Source organism: Anneissia japonica, unplaced genomic scaffold (genome assembly GCF_011630105.1).
Source record: "Anneissia japonica isolate Jap-2015-1 unplaced genomic scaffold, ASM1163010v1 scaffold573_len2283161_cov171, whole genome shotgun sequence".
Taxonomy (NCBI): Eukaryota; Metazoa; Echinodermata; class Crinoidea; order Comatulida; family Comatulidae; genus Anneissia; species Anneissia japonica.
The window spans coordinates 274,803-289,156 of record NW_022719802.1 but is presented as its reverse complement, the minus strand read 5'-3'; the positions used below and the strand labels follow the sequence as shown (position 1 = coordinate 289,156).

The window sequence follows — 14,354 nt, the reverse complement described above, 5'->3', positions numbered from 1 at the left end:
GGTCAAATGTAAAATTTTGCCTATGCAGCCTCATTTTGTAAATATATCATAATATTTTTTTACATATTTATATGAAATAGGCTGCATAGCCAAATAATACTAGAATAAAACTCTGAAATATACAGTAATTTTGGTAATAAAATCTTTATCAAGCTAGAGTATGTATATATTATAAAGTACTAATGGTGTCTACTATACATTTTACCAGTGAATATTTAATTATACAGACCTAAATTGGTGTATTTGCTGCAAGACAAAAAACTGTTGAATGTCCCTATATAGTCATGATCTGCCTATATATGGTCATGATGTGATGTCATGATCATATTTAGGCAATTCATGTTTTTGTACATCAAAATTTGATTGAACGGGACTTAAGAATTTGAAGATTCTGCTCCACTAAATGAAAACAAACCTCTACCTGCCTAACATTATGAGCAATGAATAAATACGGATATGTATACAAGTGGCATCACAACTGAACAAGTGCATCTAGATATCAGTCAAATGTAGGAAGGCTGAAACTCGCCCCTTGGATACTGTTGTTAAGGTGCGAGACCTTAAACAGCAATAACTGTGGGACATGCATGTATTCCCGGGTATTACATCACAAGTTCTGATTGGTCAGTTATTAAGCTTGATTGACACTCCAGAAGATCCATAATCAGAAATCTGTGTAATAGTTACACTTGTTATTTATGTACCATAAAGGCCTATTTACGCAGATCATGACAACGGCGAAAACTATTGCATGTAGTGCACTCCATTATTTTTTGTAGTGCAACAATTTTCGGGGATTGTTCTAAATGCGGATAACGTTTAGTGTGGTTCAACATAATAGGTTATTTTTTCCAGCCGCTGCCATCAAGCTGAGTAAATAGGCCTTAATACACCAAGACACCACCTAATAATATAATTCTACATAAGCCGTTCCATCTACAAACATTTAAAATACAAGGATAAAGTTAACTTCAAAACTTATTTTATATATTTAACTTCTCACTATAAAATACGGGATACATTTAATTCAAATACTAAATAAATGCAAAACAAGTTATCTAGGGAAATATTTTATACACACCACAATGAACCAAGCTCAGCAACTGAGTGTTAAAAAGATAAAAACACATATAAATATCAACAGAACTAGTGGACAAATAAAAGAAGGTCCTAGTAACACAATGAAAAAGTCTGTAAAATCTGGAATTATTATTATTATTTTACTTTTTTTTTTAAAGATTGTCCAATCATTTCATTTCCTTTATGGCAAAGATGGTGATGCAATTATACAAATTAAACAAGTTTATAAAAAAGAGTATGAAAATGACTCTTCAATCCATGCTTAAAATTAATAATTGGTAAATTTATAATTAACTTAATACCCTTGCCAATTTGACCAAAAAAAGTTATTGGTTAACATTTATAATAAAAGGAAAATTTCATTATTAGTCATAGTTAAAAGGCAGTACATTTTTTCTTTTTATTTTAGGTTTTAAATGTAAAAAAAAATATGAATTATATATAAAAGGTATTTCATATTTACAATAAGATTTTGGCATAAAAGGCCTAGCGCAACTGTTATTTTTAAAAGAAATTAACATATGCAATTTTACTATTATAAAAGAGTTTTTATAACCACAGATATGGGTTAATCTGTGTATATGGCAATGCAATAAAAGAAGGTTGTGATTTGACAGCCCATTTACACTTGTTCATCATAGCTTGAATTATTGTTGACTGAGGGTAAGCTTTCATCGCTTGACACACTTGCATGGCGACTATCTGTGACCTCCATTAACTCTTCCTCATCTACCGATTCTACATCCGACCCACAGTCATCTTTTGAATCAATCAGATGCTCTACTGGTGTGTCATTTGGGTCAACAAATTTCAACATATCACACTGAACAAATAAACAAAAACCATTTAAATATTAGTAAGGTTAATATAAAAATTGAATAAACTTTTTGAAACGGCAGTCTTTAAAGCATTATGTTGCAGTCAAACATGGCATCCAATTAAATATGAGGGAACTGAGAATGTGTACATTTTAAATGAGCATTAAATTATTGAATGTTGCTCAAAAAATTATCAAAATGCAAGAACAATGTAAACAAATATTAAAATCACTGAGACTTCAGTTTGAAATTTTAATATTGTAAACAAAAAAATGCTACTTTAAATGTTAACAATAATGTACAAAAAGGGCTTACTTTAAAATAAGTGGGATTTGGTGGGAATGCTCATTTAAATGTTAATAAAAATGTAAACAAAATACAACATTAAAATTATGTATTATTACCGCATGAATAATGTAAACAAAACAAAGCTTACATATAATCAGTTTGCTGCTTTAAACAGTAATAATACAAACAAAACAAAGATTACATTAAAAACAGTTAGAATGATCATTTAATAATGTAAACAAAACAAAGTTTACATTAAAATCAGTGAGAATGCTCCAATAAATGTTAACAATGTGAAATAATGAAATCAGTCAAATGTGAGTGCATTTTGAAAAAGAGTGTTAATATAATATTTATATATTGAAAATGTAAACAGCACAAAACCTTAAAATGTACAGACCCAAAGTTGAACACTGCTATAACTATATTGAAATTATAAACTATAATTATCCACATTAAAGTATACATGTATCAGCCTAAATCAAATGAGATTCCTATACTTGATTACCACAACTTGTAATGATGTTTGATGATCAAGTTTGGTGAAAAAATGATCTTCCAAAATTTCAAATCAGGAGGCCCACAGGAAAATAGCTATTTAAATTAGAGATTAGCATGTACCCACTAGCACATATTACGATCACTACTACCCTATGTTTTATTGATTGCATGACAAAAAGTATCTATAAGCTACTGTTAAAAACACCTCTCATAATTATTATTGTCTTTCTCTTCTTTTTAGTTTTTTTTATAATTTTTTCCTAACCAACTGCAAAAATGTCCATAATACTGGAGCATTGTGAACTTGTACCACTTTCTTGACTTGATTTCATTTCTTCTGAATTTTGCAAAGACTGCCCTTGTTCTAAACTTCTACCATAGATTAAGTCCTGAGACAGCACTGCTTCAATGCTGCCACTCAGACTAGTAGAACTCTCGGAGCATGGCAGTGAAGATAAAATAACGTCGCTGTCATTGGATGGTGTTTTATGGCTATTGTGTTTAATATGACAGTTATTACTACCAAACAGACCAAATTCTTGATTTGTTATCAATAACAGACGGCTCTTATTATCATTGTCAACATCATACTCAACTCCTTCACTAGGTAATTCTCTTTCATTGAGTTCTATACCTCTCTCTACACTACTAGTTCTACAGCTAACTCCACCAGCTGTGTTACTAATGGATGGTTCAGTCATTATTATGTCTGCCTCTTCTTCATGATGTCCACTAAAATTCAACTTTCGCTGACTTCTTTTCTTCTTCGAGTCATTCTTAACACAAGCATTATTTTGTATATTTTCTTCAAAGTGTGCTTTCTTTTTTTCAGGTGATGAGGAGGGAGTATTAATGCATTCAATCATTTCATCCTGATAATAATTTATGTATGGTTGTCCTAAGGACCAACTACTTGTAGCTATAAAGTCAGGGCTTGTATCCTGATGCTTAAATTGAATTTCTGCCTCGCATTCAGTACTGTCATCATTGTTGGTGCCAGTGATAGCATCATATTGAAAATTCTCAAGAACCTCCTCTTTATTCATCAGGCCTTCTCTATTTTCTAATGTAGAGATATGGTTTATAAACTGATCCTCAACTACTTTCTCACTAGTACTCGGCTTACTTGCCTGTTCACTCTTATTTATTAACCTAATTATATTGTCTGACAATAAAGAAACAACCTTTCCTACCAAACTGCCACATTCATTATTCTGTTCTACAACTTGTTCTTCCATTTCATATACTCGTTGATTCAGTATTTCCAAGTTGCGATCTATAGAAAATGGCTTTTTCGTATGACTGAAGGCACTAACTGTCTCCATATTCTGTTCTACCTGAACATCCTCTCTTTCCTCTTTTATGTTACTTTCTTTATTCTTAACTTTTAAATCTTCTTCATAAGACACTATGCTATGACACTGTTTATATTCTAGCTCCTTGTCTGAGTCTACCCTGCAATGCTGTGCTATGTTGCAATCTATAGAAAATCGCTTTTCTGAGTGGCTGCAGGCACTTTTTGTCTCCATATTCTGTTCTACCTGAACATCTTTCTCTATTTCCTCTTTTATGTTAATTTCTTTATCCTTAACTTCTAAATCTTCTTCATAAGATACTAGGCTATGATAGTGTTCATATGCTAGCTCCTCATCTGAGTCTATCCTGCTATGCTTTGCTATACGGTCTTTGTTTGGACTGGCAATAGGGCTAGGCATGCTAAAAAATGCGTAGAGACTTGAACCTAGATCCTACAAATAAGTTATATAAAAAACATTAATAGTAATAAAAAAAAATATTTTCAATACAATTGTTTTCTAGTAAAACAACAATAATAATAATAATAATAATAATAATAATAATAATAATAATAATAATAATAATAATAAAAAGTAATAATAAAATAATGTTGGCTTGTGTTGATTTTCAAGCACATTGCCACAGCATTAGAAGATCAGTAGATTTATAGTTGTTGATGATCCATGGTAGAGACTTACCAATGGGAGGACACCTACACCAATTACTCTCAAAATCATTTAGAGAAAGAATAAAAAAACTGAAGTGGGTTTTAAGGAGAGAAATCCAACCTCCCGTCACAACCCTCTCCCTGCCAATGGCAGCGCCAGCAGGGGGAAGCAGGGGCTTAAGCCCCCACCGGACAGGTCAAGCCCCACATCAGACGGAGCTCGTTGGGCAATCGGACTCAAAAAAAATATATAAAAATAGGCCCACGCCAAGCCAACACACATCTGTCACAGTCACTTCTGGCCATCCAGAGGTTCCTGTTATTAAAATTGTTCATTTGGGAGGGGGAACCCCTCTTAAACCCTTCCCCCAGCTGAGGCCTACGATCTCAAGTCCCCCTGTCAGACAGCTCAGCCAACCCAGAAAATATATCCTAGAACCCCCACTGCTCCCTGCCCCTCTACACAACATTAATCAAATGAGATACTAAGCTGTTTTGTTAATACATAATGAAGATATTATACAAGTAAATTGAAAAATATTAAATACTGTACCTGTTTAGAATCCATGTTGTCAGCCATTAAGGTGAGCTTTATCGAAATCCGTTCAAGAATGTGCTTCACTTTTGACCGTGATGGATAATACGGTGATACTCTGATATCACTAGAAAGGCTACGCAGATCTCTAATTAAATATCTAATATCTTTCTAAATGGGGAAACAAAAAAATGTATCATAATGTGATGCTGGCCATTTACAAGAAATAAGAATAGATGACTAGGTCTGAATAGCCATATTCAATTTCTCTTTTTTAATTTTTATTAATTCCTCTTGTATGTATTGCAAAAAATCATCTCTATGCACATATTTTCAAAACCAGTTTCCATTTATGAAAAACTAGGAACACTTTCCTAGCGTAATAATTGTTTTTCTGCTCTGTGAGTGCCGGGCCGGGCCCACACCTTAAATTTTTCAGGATTATACAAAAAAGAGAAAAAGAAGAAAATTATATTCAGATTTTAAGTCTGAGAGTGCCATAATCATAAATTTTCTTACCTCAGCCCCAACCATGGTGGGGCTGAGGTGGTGTACACTCTGTATCTGTAACACTCCTTCTCTGGGCCCCCCCTCTATTTCGAATCCCTGGATCTGCCACTGCCTGGTATCCGACTTGAAAAATTTTGAAAAATATATGACACAAATTTTGAGTTGCCTGTCATTTAGTCATCGGTGAATACTACCAACTCTTAATAATTTCTCATAATTCATTTTCTAATTGTGTTGCTTAATGCTGAATGCACATTGCTTCTTGTTACTGTGTCACTTTGTCATTTAGACATTAAATGATGATGATGACAACGATAACAATAATATCTGAAATGTATATGCCACCAAAACCAAAACCAATAATGATCAGTGGTGTGAGAGTGTTATTGCCACTGTTTACCGGATACATAGATTGGCGAACCAGCACAAATGGTTCCCTGGGGATTACTCCTAGTCCTGCAGCCAAACATAGCAGACAGAACCAATGCCACAACTTCCTACCAGGTACACATTTATATTCTTAGGTAGAGAGGCAAACAGGAAAAGTGCCTTGCCAAAACACACAATCAAAATCTTTATAGGGAGAGGATCCAAAACCGACCCTGACGGTGAGACCGAAATGCAAATTGCGGCTCCAACCACACCCACATGAAAAAAACAATTATCTAATGGACAGCAAACAGGAAAAGTGCCTTGCCTAAACACACAAGCAAAAAATTTATAGTGAGATGATCCAAAAGCCCAACCCTGACGGTTCAACCACACCCACATGAAGAAACAATTATCTAATGTACAGCAGTAGAGTCTTCATTTTATATGGAATTAATGATACCTTTTCTTGTGAAGGCAATGGTTCGTTTCCAATGCACATGTCCATTAGCATCATCATGCTGTATAGTTGGTAGTAGACTGTATCAGACTTCGGACGAAGCGACCTTATCAGAGGAAACAAGTGACATACCTGTAAAAACAACAAAATTCAGCCAATTTGTAAAAATAGTTATTAAATTAATAATAATGATTTATATAGCGCCTTTCCGTGATCAAGGCGCTTGAAAGTGACTAAAACCACCTGATATCAAAGTTTTACAAATATAAAATCATATAAAATTTTACGAAAAATATTTTGTAAGGTTTTGTAAATTATTCAAATTGACTGTGTATTTTTATATCTGTTAATAATATTGTTTCATTTTATTTTAAGTGTAAATTAAAATTAATACAGCATCATTTTACAATTAGTATCATTAATTACAACAAATTATGTATTTCAGGAAAAAGCTCACAAAAATAATAGCACCACAATACAAGCATGTATGTAACATGCATGTAACGTAATAATAGGCATGTCATTTTTTGCATGTTCAATAAACCATGAAATGTAACCTCTATATGAACTCTTTCGCACAATGAATTGTACTAAAAACTGTTGTATTATAAATCATCTTTTGTTATTCCACTATAAACAAATAATGCTTTTGGTGAAGAAAGTAATAATAGTGATTCAATTCAATTCAATTTATTTCCACTTGTTCCAATGTTATAGTACAGATGAAATGAGTATAGACTTAACAATATTATCATTACTAAGTAATAACAAAATTTAACATAATGAAATCTAGGCCTAATAATACCATAATATGAACAAGTGACGAAGCCAAAAAAAGTAATAACAATATTCAAGTATAAAGATATATTGTAATTAAATATTTTCTCCTTCTAAAGCAGTGGCTAGTTACACCAATCTTACACCGATTCCCTATTCTGATTGGATGTTACTGTATGTCTAGATTGGTTAGGACAATAATATCCAATTAGAATTAAGAATTAGTTTAAGACTGGTGTAACAATAGCCACTACCAATGAAATAATACAATAGTGCATGACAATAACAAACTTATGTGTGCACTAATCATAATAAATTGTTCTGCTTAGTCAGAACCACATTGAAATAATGCCTTGGGTTTGGATGGTTAGGATCATACTAGTTTGATCAAACTACTAAATTGACTTGCAAACCCCAAACATTGTATGTCTTCATCAATATAAAGTAGATAATAATTAAGATACTGTTGATTGATTGAAATGAGTGTGTACCTCAGAAGGCGTCTTGTCTGTCGTCCTCTATCAGTGAAGGTTGGGAACAATTCTACAAGATGCACCAAATTGTGATGATGGCTGGTTAAGGCAGGCAGAGCTTCGCACAACTCTTTACTCTGAAACAAAAACCAATTTGGTAGTAAGAATTAGTATGTAGTACTTCAGGCTAACAATTGATCATCACAAGCAGAGTAATAAAATAACAATGAAAATATGTGCAATCAATATTTAGAAAAATACATTTTTTCAGCATTGCTCCATACCAAATACATTTCAGCATTTTTTTTTAGCCAAATTTAGTAAAATCCCCAGACACAATGATCTGACTCGATTACAAAGCTTTAACACACATACAAATATATAAAGTAACAAATATGGTAACAATGAAAATATATATATAAGGCCTAAAAAAAAATAAATTGTTCGTTTGCACTTTAATGCTGAAAATTGTATAGGAGGGGCGGGCGCAAAAAGTTGTTTTTTTAGTTCTTTTTTTCTCCTGTCACCAATATTAACATAATCGCAATGCTTGTAATTAAGCCTGATTCACTGTTTTTCAAGGGTATTCATCAGACTGAATAAAAATAACCCATGATTGATATTTTGCAATGAATTGAGGTCTAGAATGGCGATACCTTACATTAGATACCAAATTTAGACAACTTTCATGAGAAAAAAGGAGAAAAATAAAGATCACTTTTTAAAATGTGAAAAAAAAAAATCGGGGGAAAAAACAAACTTTTTTTAGAAACGCTGCTCCTATTTCTCCATAAGCTAGGAGCGGGCACTGGAGGGCAAACAAAATTTTTTTTAGGCCTAACCAGCTGTATGATGATTCTGATTTAAAATTGTAAAATAAAAACCATAATTTGAAATGTACCTTCATCGACCAAGAGGTAATCGAGAATCCTTCTAGTAAAGCTGCAGTACACAATGCAAAATCTTCACCATGAGTATCTCTATTAAAATGAAAAAAGATTGAAAAAACCCCAAATAATGTATGCTCTATTTTTGTCAAAAAGCATGCTATATTACAAAATAAATTTAAATCATTGGAAGTTAAAATTTAAACATACCTAACTTCAACATACATGTATATACTGTATGTACAATATGCATAACACTGAATCATGGAAAAGCACTTGTCTCAGCTAAGGCCAATATGGTATGTTTAACAGGCCCATAGCCAGGTCATTTTAAGGGGGGGGTTCTTTGGGCGTGGGGTCCAGAGGTGGCACCAGGATTTGCCCGACGAGGTCCCCGACAGGGGGGGCCGGTGCCCCGACGAGGGGTCAGATTTCCCCAACGAAAGCAAAGTGGGCGTGTTCGAGCTTCAATTAATAGGTTCCAAAAGTGGTCCTGGGGGTGAAGCCCCCGAAAATGTTGACAATTCAGGGGTTTCAAAGGCTTATTAAATCGATATTAGAGTCTACTAATATGTAAAAAATACATATTAAATTTTTTTTTCTCCCCGACGAATTGTGCTTTTTCTCCCCGACGGGGGCCCTGGCCCCCGCCCCCTCCCACTGGCGCCACCCCTGGTGTGGTTCAGGTGCCTGGGGCCACGGTGGGGTCAGGGGCGAAGTCCCCGAAGCCAGAGCTGTTTTTATGTTTAATGGGTCTATAATAATGTTATAAAAGCAGTTTGGCCTATGTTTTGAAAAAGATCTATGTAATGAAAAGGTGGTAATATAATAAAATTAGAAAATATTTTCTGAGAATTGGCATGTTTAAATCACACCGAAAGATATAAACAAAACCTCATCGCATAATCAATATCAATATACTCAACACGTTTATTATTATAAAACAAAAAAGCTATTCTTTTTCCTCCTCTTCTTCTACTACTTCTTCTTGACTCTCATAATAATAGTACTATTTTACTACATGGCTAAATAAGCACAAATACTGTCATTACTACTGATAGGGCCATCGTTAAATTAAGTCAGAGCCCAAAATATAGCATAATTCAAAATTATTATTTTAAGATTTTATAACATAATACATAGCCTACTGATTAATAATAGCTGAGATGCACATTTCAGAATTAATAATCGTTTTTAGTATATCTTACTGAATATTTATTGTCTACAAAATGAAGAAATATGAATTATATGCATCTTTAGAAATACAATTTCTACAATATTATTCTTGTTTTTATGTAGATAAATGTTCGATAAATTCTATCTTTCATCAAAAAAAAAAAAAAAAAAAAGACCTGAAATTCAGCGCGTCTATTTTCATTCTAATCAATAGCGTTTGTAAACGTGCACGGACGTCATCGTCGAATCCCAGGATAAAACTGGCCTGCCTGCCTGTCTAGGTCCGTCCCAGGCCAACCAATAATAATTTACAAATTACCTAGCTAGTCAACATCTAGGCTAGGCTAATTGATTTTAAAATCAATAACCCACCAGGACTATCTGTCGTTTTCTTCTTTGCAACAGCGGACGAAAAAAAGTCAGTCTTTATCACTAAAAATTAACAAACACTCGTTTTGACGCACTCCGTTCTGTAGTGTGTCTGCTGTTGAAAACAAACTTCCAGCCTAATTTTGTCACTGGCTATGATGACTGAGATGGACTATGTTGATTTATTAATAATATTTTGTTTGGGATGAAAAAAAGAAGAGTCCATTTCCCCAAAATGCTCCATCAGCACATAGTTTAGTGTGTGGCTATGGAATTTACTAACCACACAATCCACAATTAGGTGATTAAGTCGCAAAACTTTAGGTTCGTTTGGTGGCATATTCTATGAATGTAGGCTTTTATCGCTGGCTCCAATTTAAAAACGGGTGGGACTCATTCAAAAATTCGAGGGGGTTCGCTAGAAAAGGGGGGTTCGCCCGAACCATAAAAACCCCCCCCTGGCTACGGGCCTGTTTAAGTTGAACAGGGACACATTTTAATGAGAGTGTTGTTGGATATGTCTCTTTTATTTTTTTTATTATAAATAAGAGAATTTCAATTGTATAATGACTTGATACTGAATATTAAGAATGCGAGTATGGTTTTGTATTCCAAGATCATCTATCCAAATACCAAATTATTCCCATACATGATAAGTCAGAAAATTTATAAAATAATGAAAATACATGGAACAGGTAAAATGCTCATAAAAAATGTTAATAAAAAAGACATTTTTGTACTTAAGCTTGAGGGTACTGATTGTGTCTACTGAAATACTGCATGGAAGGGACTAGAGTGATACTTATCGATAGAGGACAGGTACTAAATGATTATATGTTAAAATAAAAAGACTAAGAACAAATCTTCATCTTATTTAAGTTTAGCAGAAAAAGTAGACAATTAAAAATAAGGAATCAAAAGTTTCTGGATAAAATCAACTAGACTGGACAGTGGAAAAGTGCTGTTGAACATGGACATATTTTTTTAGACAAAGCTATGCTTACTCTTTTCCTTGAGTTTCTAAGCCAGAACGACATATAAGTCCAATTAGCTGCTTCAATTCTTCTTCAGAATAAAACACAGGTCTGAAAATATATGATTTATAATGTTGTACTTCATAAAAGTGACAAAGCATTTATTAAGATGGTGTTTTGTTTAGGTTTTAATCTACCTGTCTGAAGGTTCCAAATTAAGTAAATTTAGTATTCTTGGATGAGACGATGATGGTTGTTGCCCTTCACCAACCGATGCACCCACTAATGCACCAACCAATGCACCTACCGATACACCCACTGATGCACCAACCAATACACCCACTAACGCACCAACCAATGCACCCACCGATGCACCCACCAATGCACCTACCGATACACCCACCGATGTACCAACCAATGCACCCACCGATGTACCAACCAATGCACCCACCGATGCACCAACCAATACACCTACCGATGCACCAACCAATACACCCACCGATGCACCAACCAATACTCTCATCCATGCACTAAACAATGCACCCACCAATGCACATACAGATGCAACAACCAATGCACCTACTGATGCACATACCAGTGCAAACACTGATACACCTACCAATGCATCTACCAATACACCTACTGATGCACCTACCGATGCACCAACCAATGCACCAACCAATGCACCCACCAATGCACCCACCAATGCACCCTCCAATGTCCACCAATGCACCTACCGATGCACCAACCAATGCACCTACAGATGCACCAACCAATGCCCCAACCGATGCACCTACCGATGCACTCACCAATGCACTTACTGACGCACCAAGCAATGCTCTGGTTGATCAGTCAGTCATTTTGTTGATTAAACTAAAGTACATTAGATTGCGAATTGCTGTACTTAAATTTTAATATTTACTTACTGCTTGTGCATATCTCTCAAATGCATTCCATGTGTGATGAGCTTGATCACATGGTTCAAAGCATCCACTGGAAACTGTTTCTGAGAAGTCCAGCTCTGATTTTTTAGTGTACTTTCTGTTTCATCTTCTACCATATTTTCCTTATCTTTGCCACTTTCATTCCTTTAATAATAAGTTCTAAGTTTAAAATATTGCCCATGGGGGTTTCTCTCATTGGGCACCAAACAGAAGTTAATGACCGCAATATGAAAGTATTTAAATGTATGGCAAACAGTCTAAAATGAGTTTCAATTTTATTTAATATTAAGCTTTCTTAACCAGGGGGTATCCATTCAGTGACTAGCACTGCTTTTCAAGGAAGCCCTGGTACATACAGTGAATATATCCCAGAAAAAAAAAAATAATGTTTACAATCATGAAATTCAAAAGTAACTAAAAGTAAATCAAAAACAACAAGATAGCCTAAAACTGAAAAGAAAGCAGACAAATGAAAAATACTAAACTAAAATAAAAAAGGTACAGTCTTACTAAATACAGATAAAGGCCTCTTTTTTAAACATATTGATAGAAAGAGAATCAAAATTGTTACGAATGTTGTGAGAAAGATCGATCATGACAAAAAAAACTTATTTTTCAAGGCTAACACATGTTCATTAACTTTTCTTAAAACATAATACAAAGTATGTGTGAAATTTCATTTACTGTAAGATGGTCGATTGATTAACTTTGCATTCGACTCACTGTGAATTCATAAGGGTTGGCATGCCATCCAACAACCAGCATACTATCGCTCAATGTTAAACTGATTAATTAGCATAAGGGATGTGGCAGTATAATTGAGAAGCTGTAACACTTTTACTCATAACTTTGGAAATAATAAGTTTAGTAAATGACCTATCATTTTAAAGATTATAGTGTGGAGAATACGGATACATTAAAAAGTCGTTATATATTCTATGAGACTGCAAAAAATAATTGGCAACCAAAGTTTAGACCTAAATAAACAAAAATATTTGTTTTTTACTGAGTTTGCAGGAGATAAGTGAATTTCCGGGAGACTTTTGCTTGTTTGCGGGAGTGTGGAAGACCATACCGATTTTAGGGAGACTCCGGAAGTTCCGGGAGACTTGGGACACCTGTGTCTTTAAAATGCTCTGAATCTTATAATGACAATTTAACAAATACTAATGTTTTCTATAGTCACATAGCTGGCTTTGAACCTAAGACACTGAGAATGAAGAATGAGCATCTAAATAATTATAAATGTTTAATATTGACTTACAATACATCATTTAGAGAGAATGCTGGTTCCAGTTCTGTAGATGGGAACAGAGATTCAAATGTTGCACCTAATAAAATGATAACAACATTCTATAAATAAATTTCAATGGTAAAGTATAAGATTAGTCAACAAAGAAAATTAACTTATGTTATTCTGATATAAATAGCTCTATGTTTATCAACAGCAACATCGTAGCCCTCAGATGCTGTTTGTGTTATCAAACAGTTGATAAATTAAATAAAATAGTTGTGCTTCTGTTTTTGTTCATAGTATGTTGTGTTTAAAAGGACAACAAATATACCAATGTACAGTACATTATATCCTGTAGAATAATACAGAATGGTTAATGGCTTTATGCTCCAGTATTCCATTTAACGTTCAACAAATCGTTAGTTCGTGATGTGAGCGACGAAATAAACCAAGGTATAGATATGTAAAACTAGTGTTATTATGAAGCCTAAGGCTACGTTCCACATAGTGGAGTTTCACACCTAGCTTTAAAATGTTGAGTGTCCAAACTAGTACAGTAGGTTGACATGGGATGACCTTTAAAATTAACCAGTGGAAATCATCAAGCTCAGCAATGCATTTCTAGCATTTCTAGTAGAAGTATCAATGCAAGGTCAAATCTGAGGCTACGGTCACACTAGCGTCTCAAGCCTGGCTTGACTCAACGCGGGTGAGATTTCAAGCCAGGCTCAAAATTCTGGGTCGGTCACACTAGTTGGATTGACCTCCAAATTATGAAAGTCGAAACAGCAGAGCCGTAAAGAGAGAGTTTGGCCAACTCTGTTTCACGGGATTAGATATACGCGTGTGTGATTGGATGGATCGCAATCAAAGATTTTACACCAGACGTGCCCGAACCACTCTTCTTCAACTGATCCTTTATCAGCTTGTATTGGGCTCGCAATGCCTTCACTTTTGTTTGAATTTGGGCCGTCGTTCTCTTCTCATGTCCGAGAC

The 14,354-nt window shown here is 34.3% G+C and overlaps 2 protein-coding genes across 2 annotated transcripts in view; both read right to left on the bottom strand.

The window, feature by feature from the left end:
- Positions 1-1,909: 1,909 nt before the first annotated feature.
- Positions 1,910-6,650, bottom strand: LOC117110984. Its single transcript, XM_033253838.1, has 3 exons — positions 6,528-6,650; positions 5,204-5,356; positions 1,910-4,435 (listed from the first exon to the last, which is right to left on the bottom strand). Exons 1-3 carry the CDS (start codon positions 6,582-6,584, stop codon positions 2,948-2,950), a joined length of 1,698 nt encoding a protein of 565 aa, XP_033109729.1. The 5' UTR covers positions 6,585-6,650; the 3' UTR covers positions 1,910-2,947.
- LOC117110988 overlaps positions 6,635-14,354 on the bottom strand; it is a 37,909-nt gene continuing 30,189 nt past the window's right edge. The window contains exons 12-17 of the mRNA XM_033253845.1: positions 13,389-13,455; positions 12,107-12,268; positions 11,211-11,291; positions 8,676-8,754; positions 7,793-7,911; positions 6,635-6,656 (exon numbers count right to left, since the gene is read on the bottom strand). Coding sequence (XP_033109736.1) covers positions 6,635-6,656; positions 7,793-7,911; positions 8,676-8,754; positions 11,211-11,291; positions 12,107-12,268; positions 13,389-13,455 — 530 coding nt within the window. The remainder of the gene's footprint in view (positions 6,657-7,792; positions 7,912-8,675; positions 8,755-11,210; positions 11,292-12,106; positions 12,269-13,388; positions 13,456-14,354) is intronic.

Excerpts from the sequence above, each read along its gene's own strand:
- LOC117110984 (XM_033253838.1), bottom strand. The coding sequence starts at position 6,584 with ATGATGATGCTAATGGACATGTGCATTGGAAACGAACCATTGCCTTCA. Across the intron at positions 5,357-6,527 it reads CATTGCCTTCACAAGAAAAG|AAAGATATTAGATATTTAAT; the intron begins GTATCATTAATT and ends TTCCCCATTTAG. Across the intron at positions 4,436-5,203 it reads ACAACATGGATTCTAAACAG|GATCTAGGTTCAAGTCTCTA; the intron begins GTACAGTATTTA and ends ACTTATTTGTAG.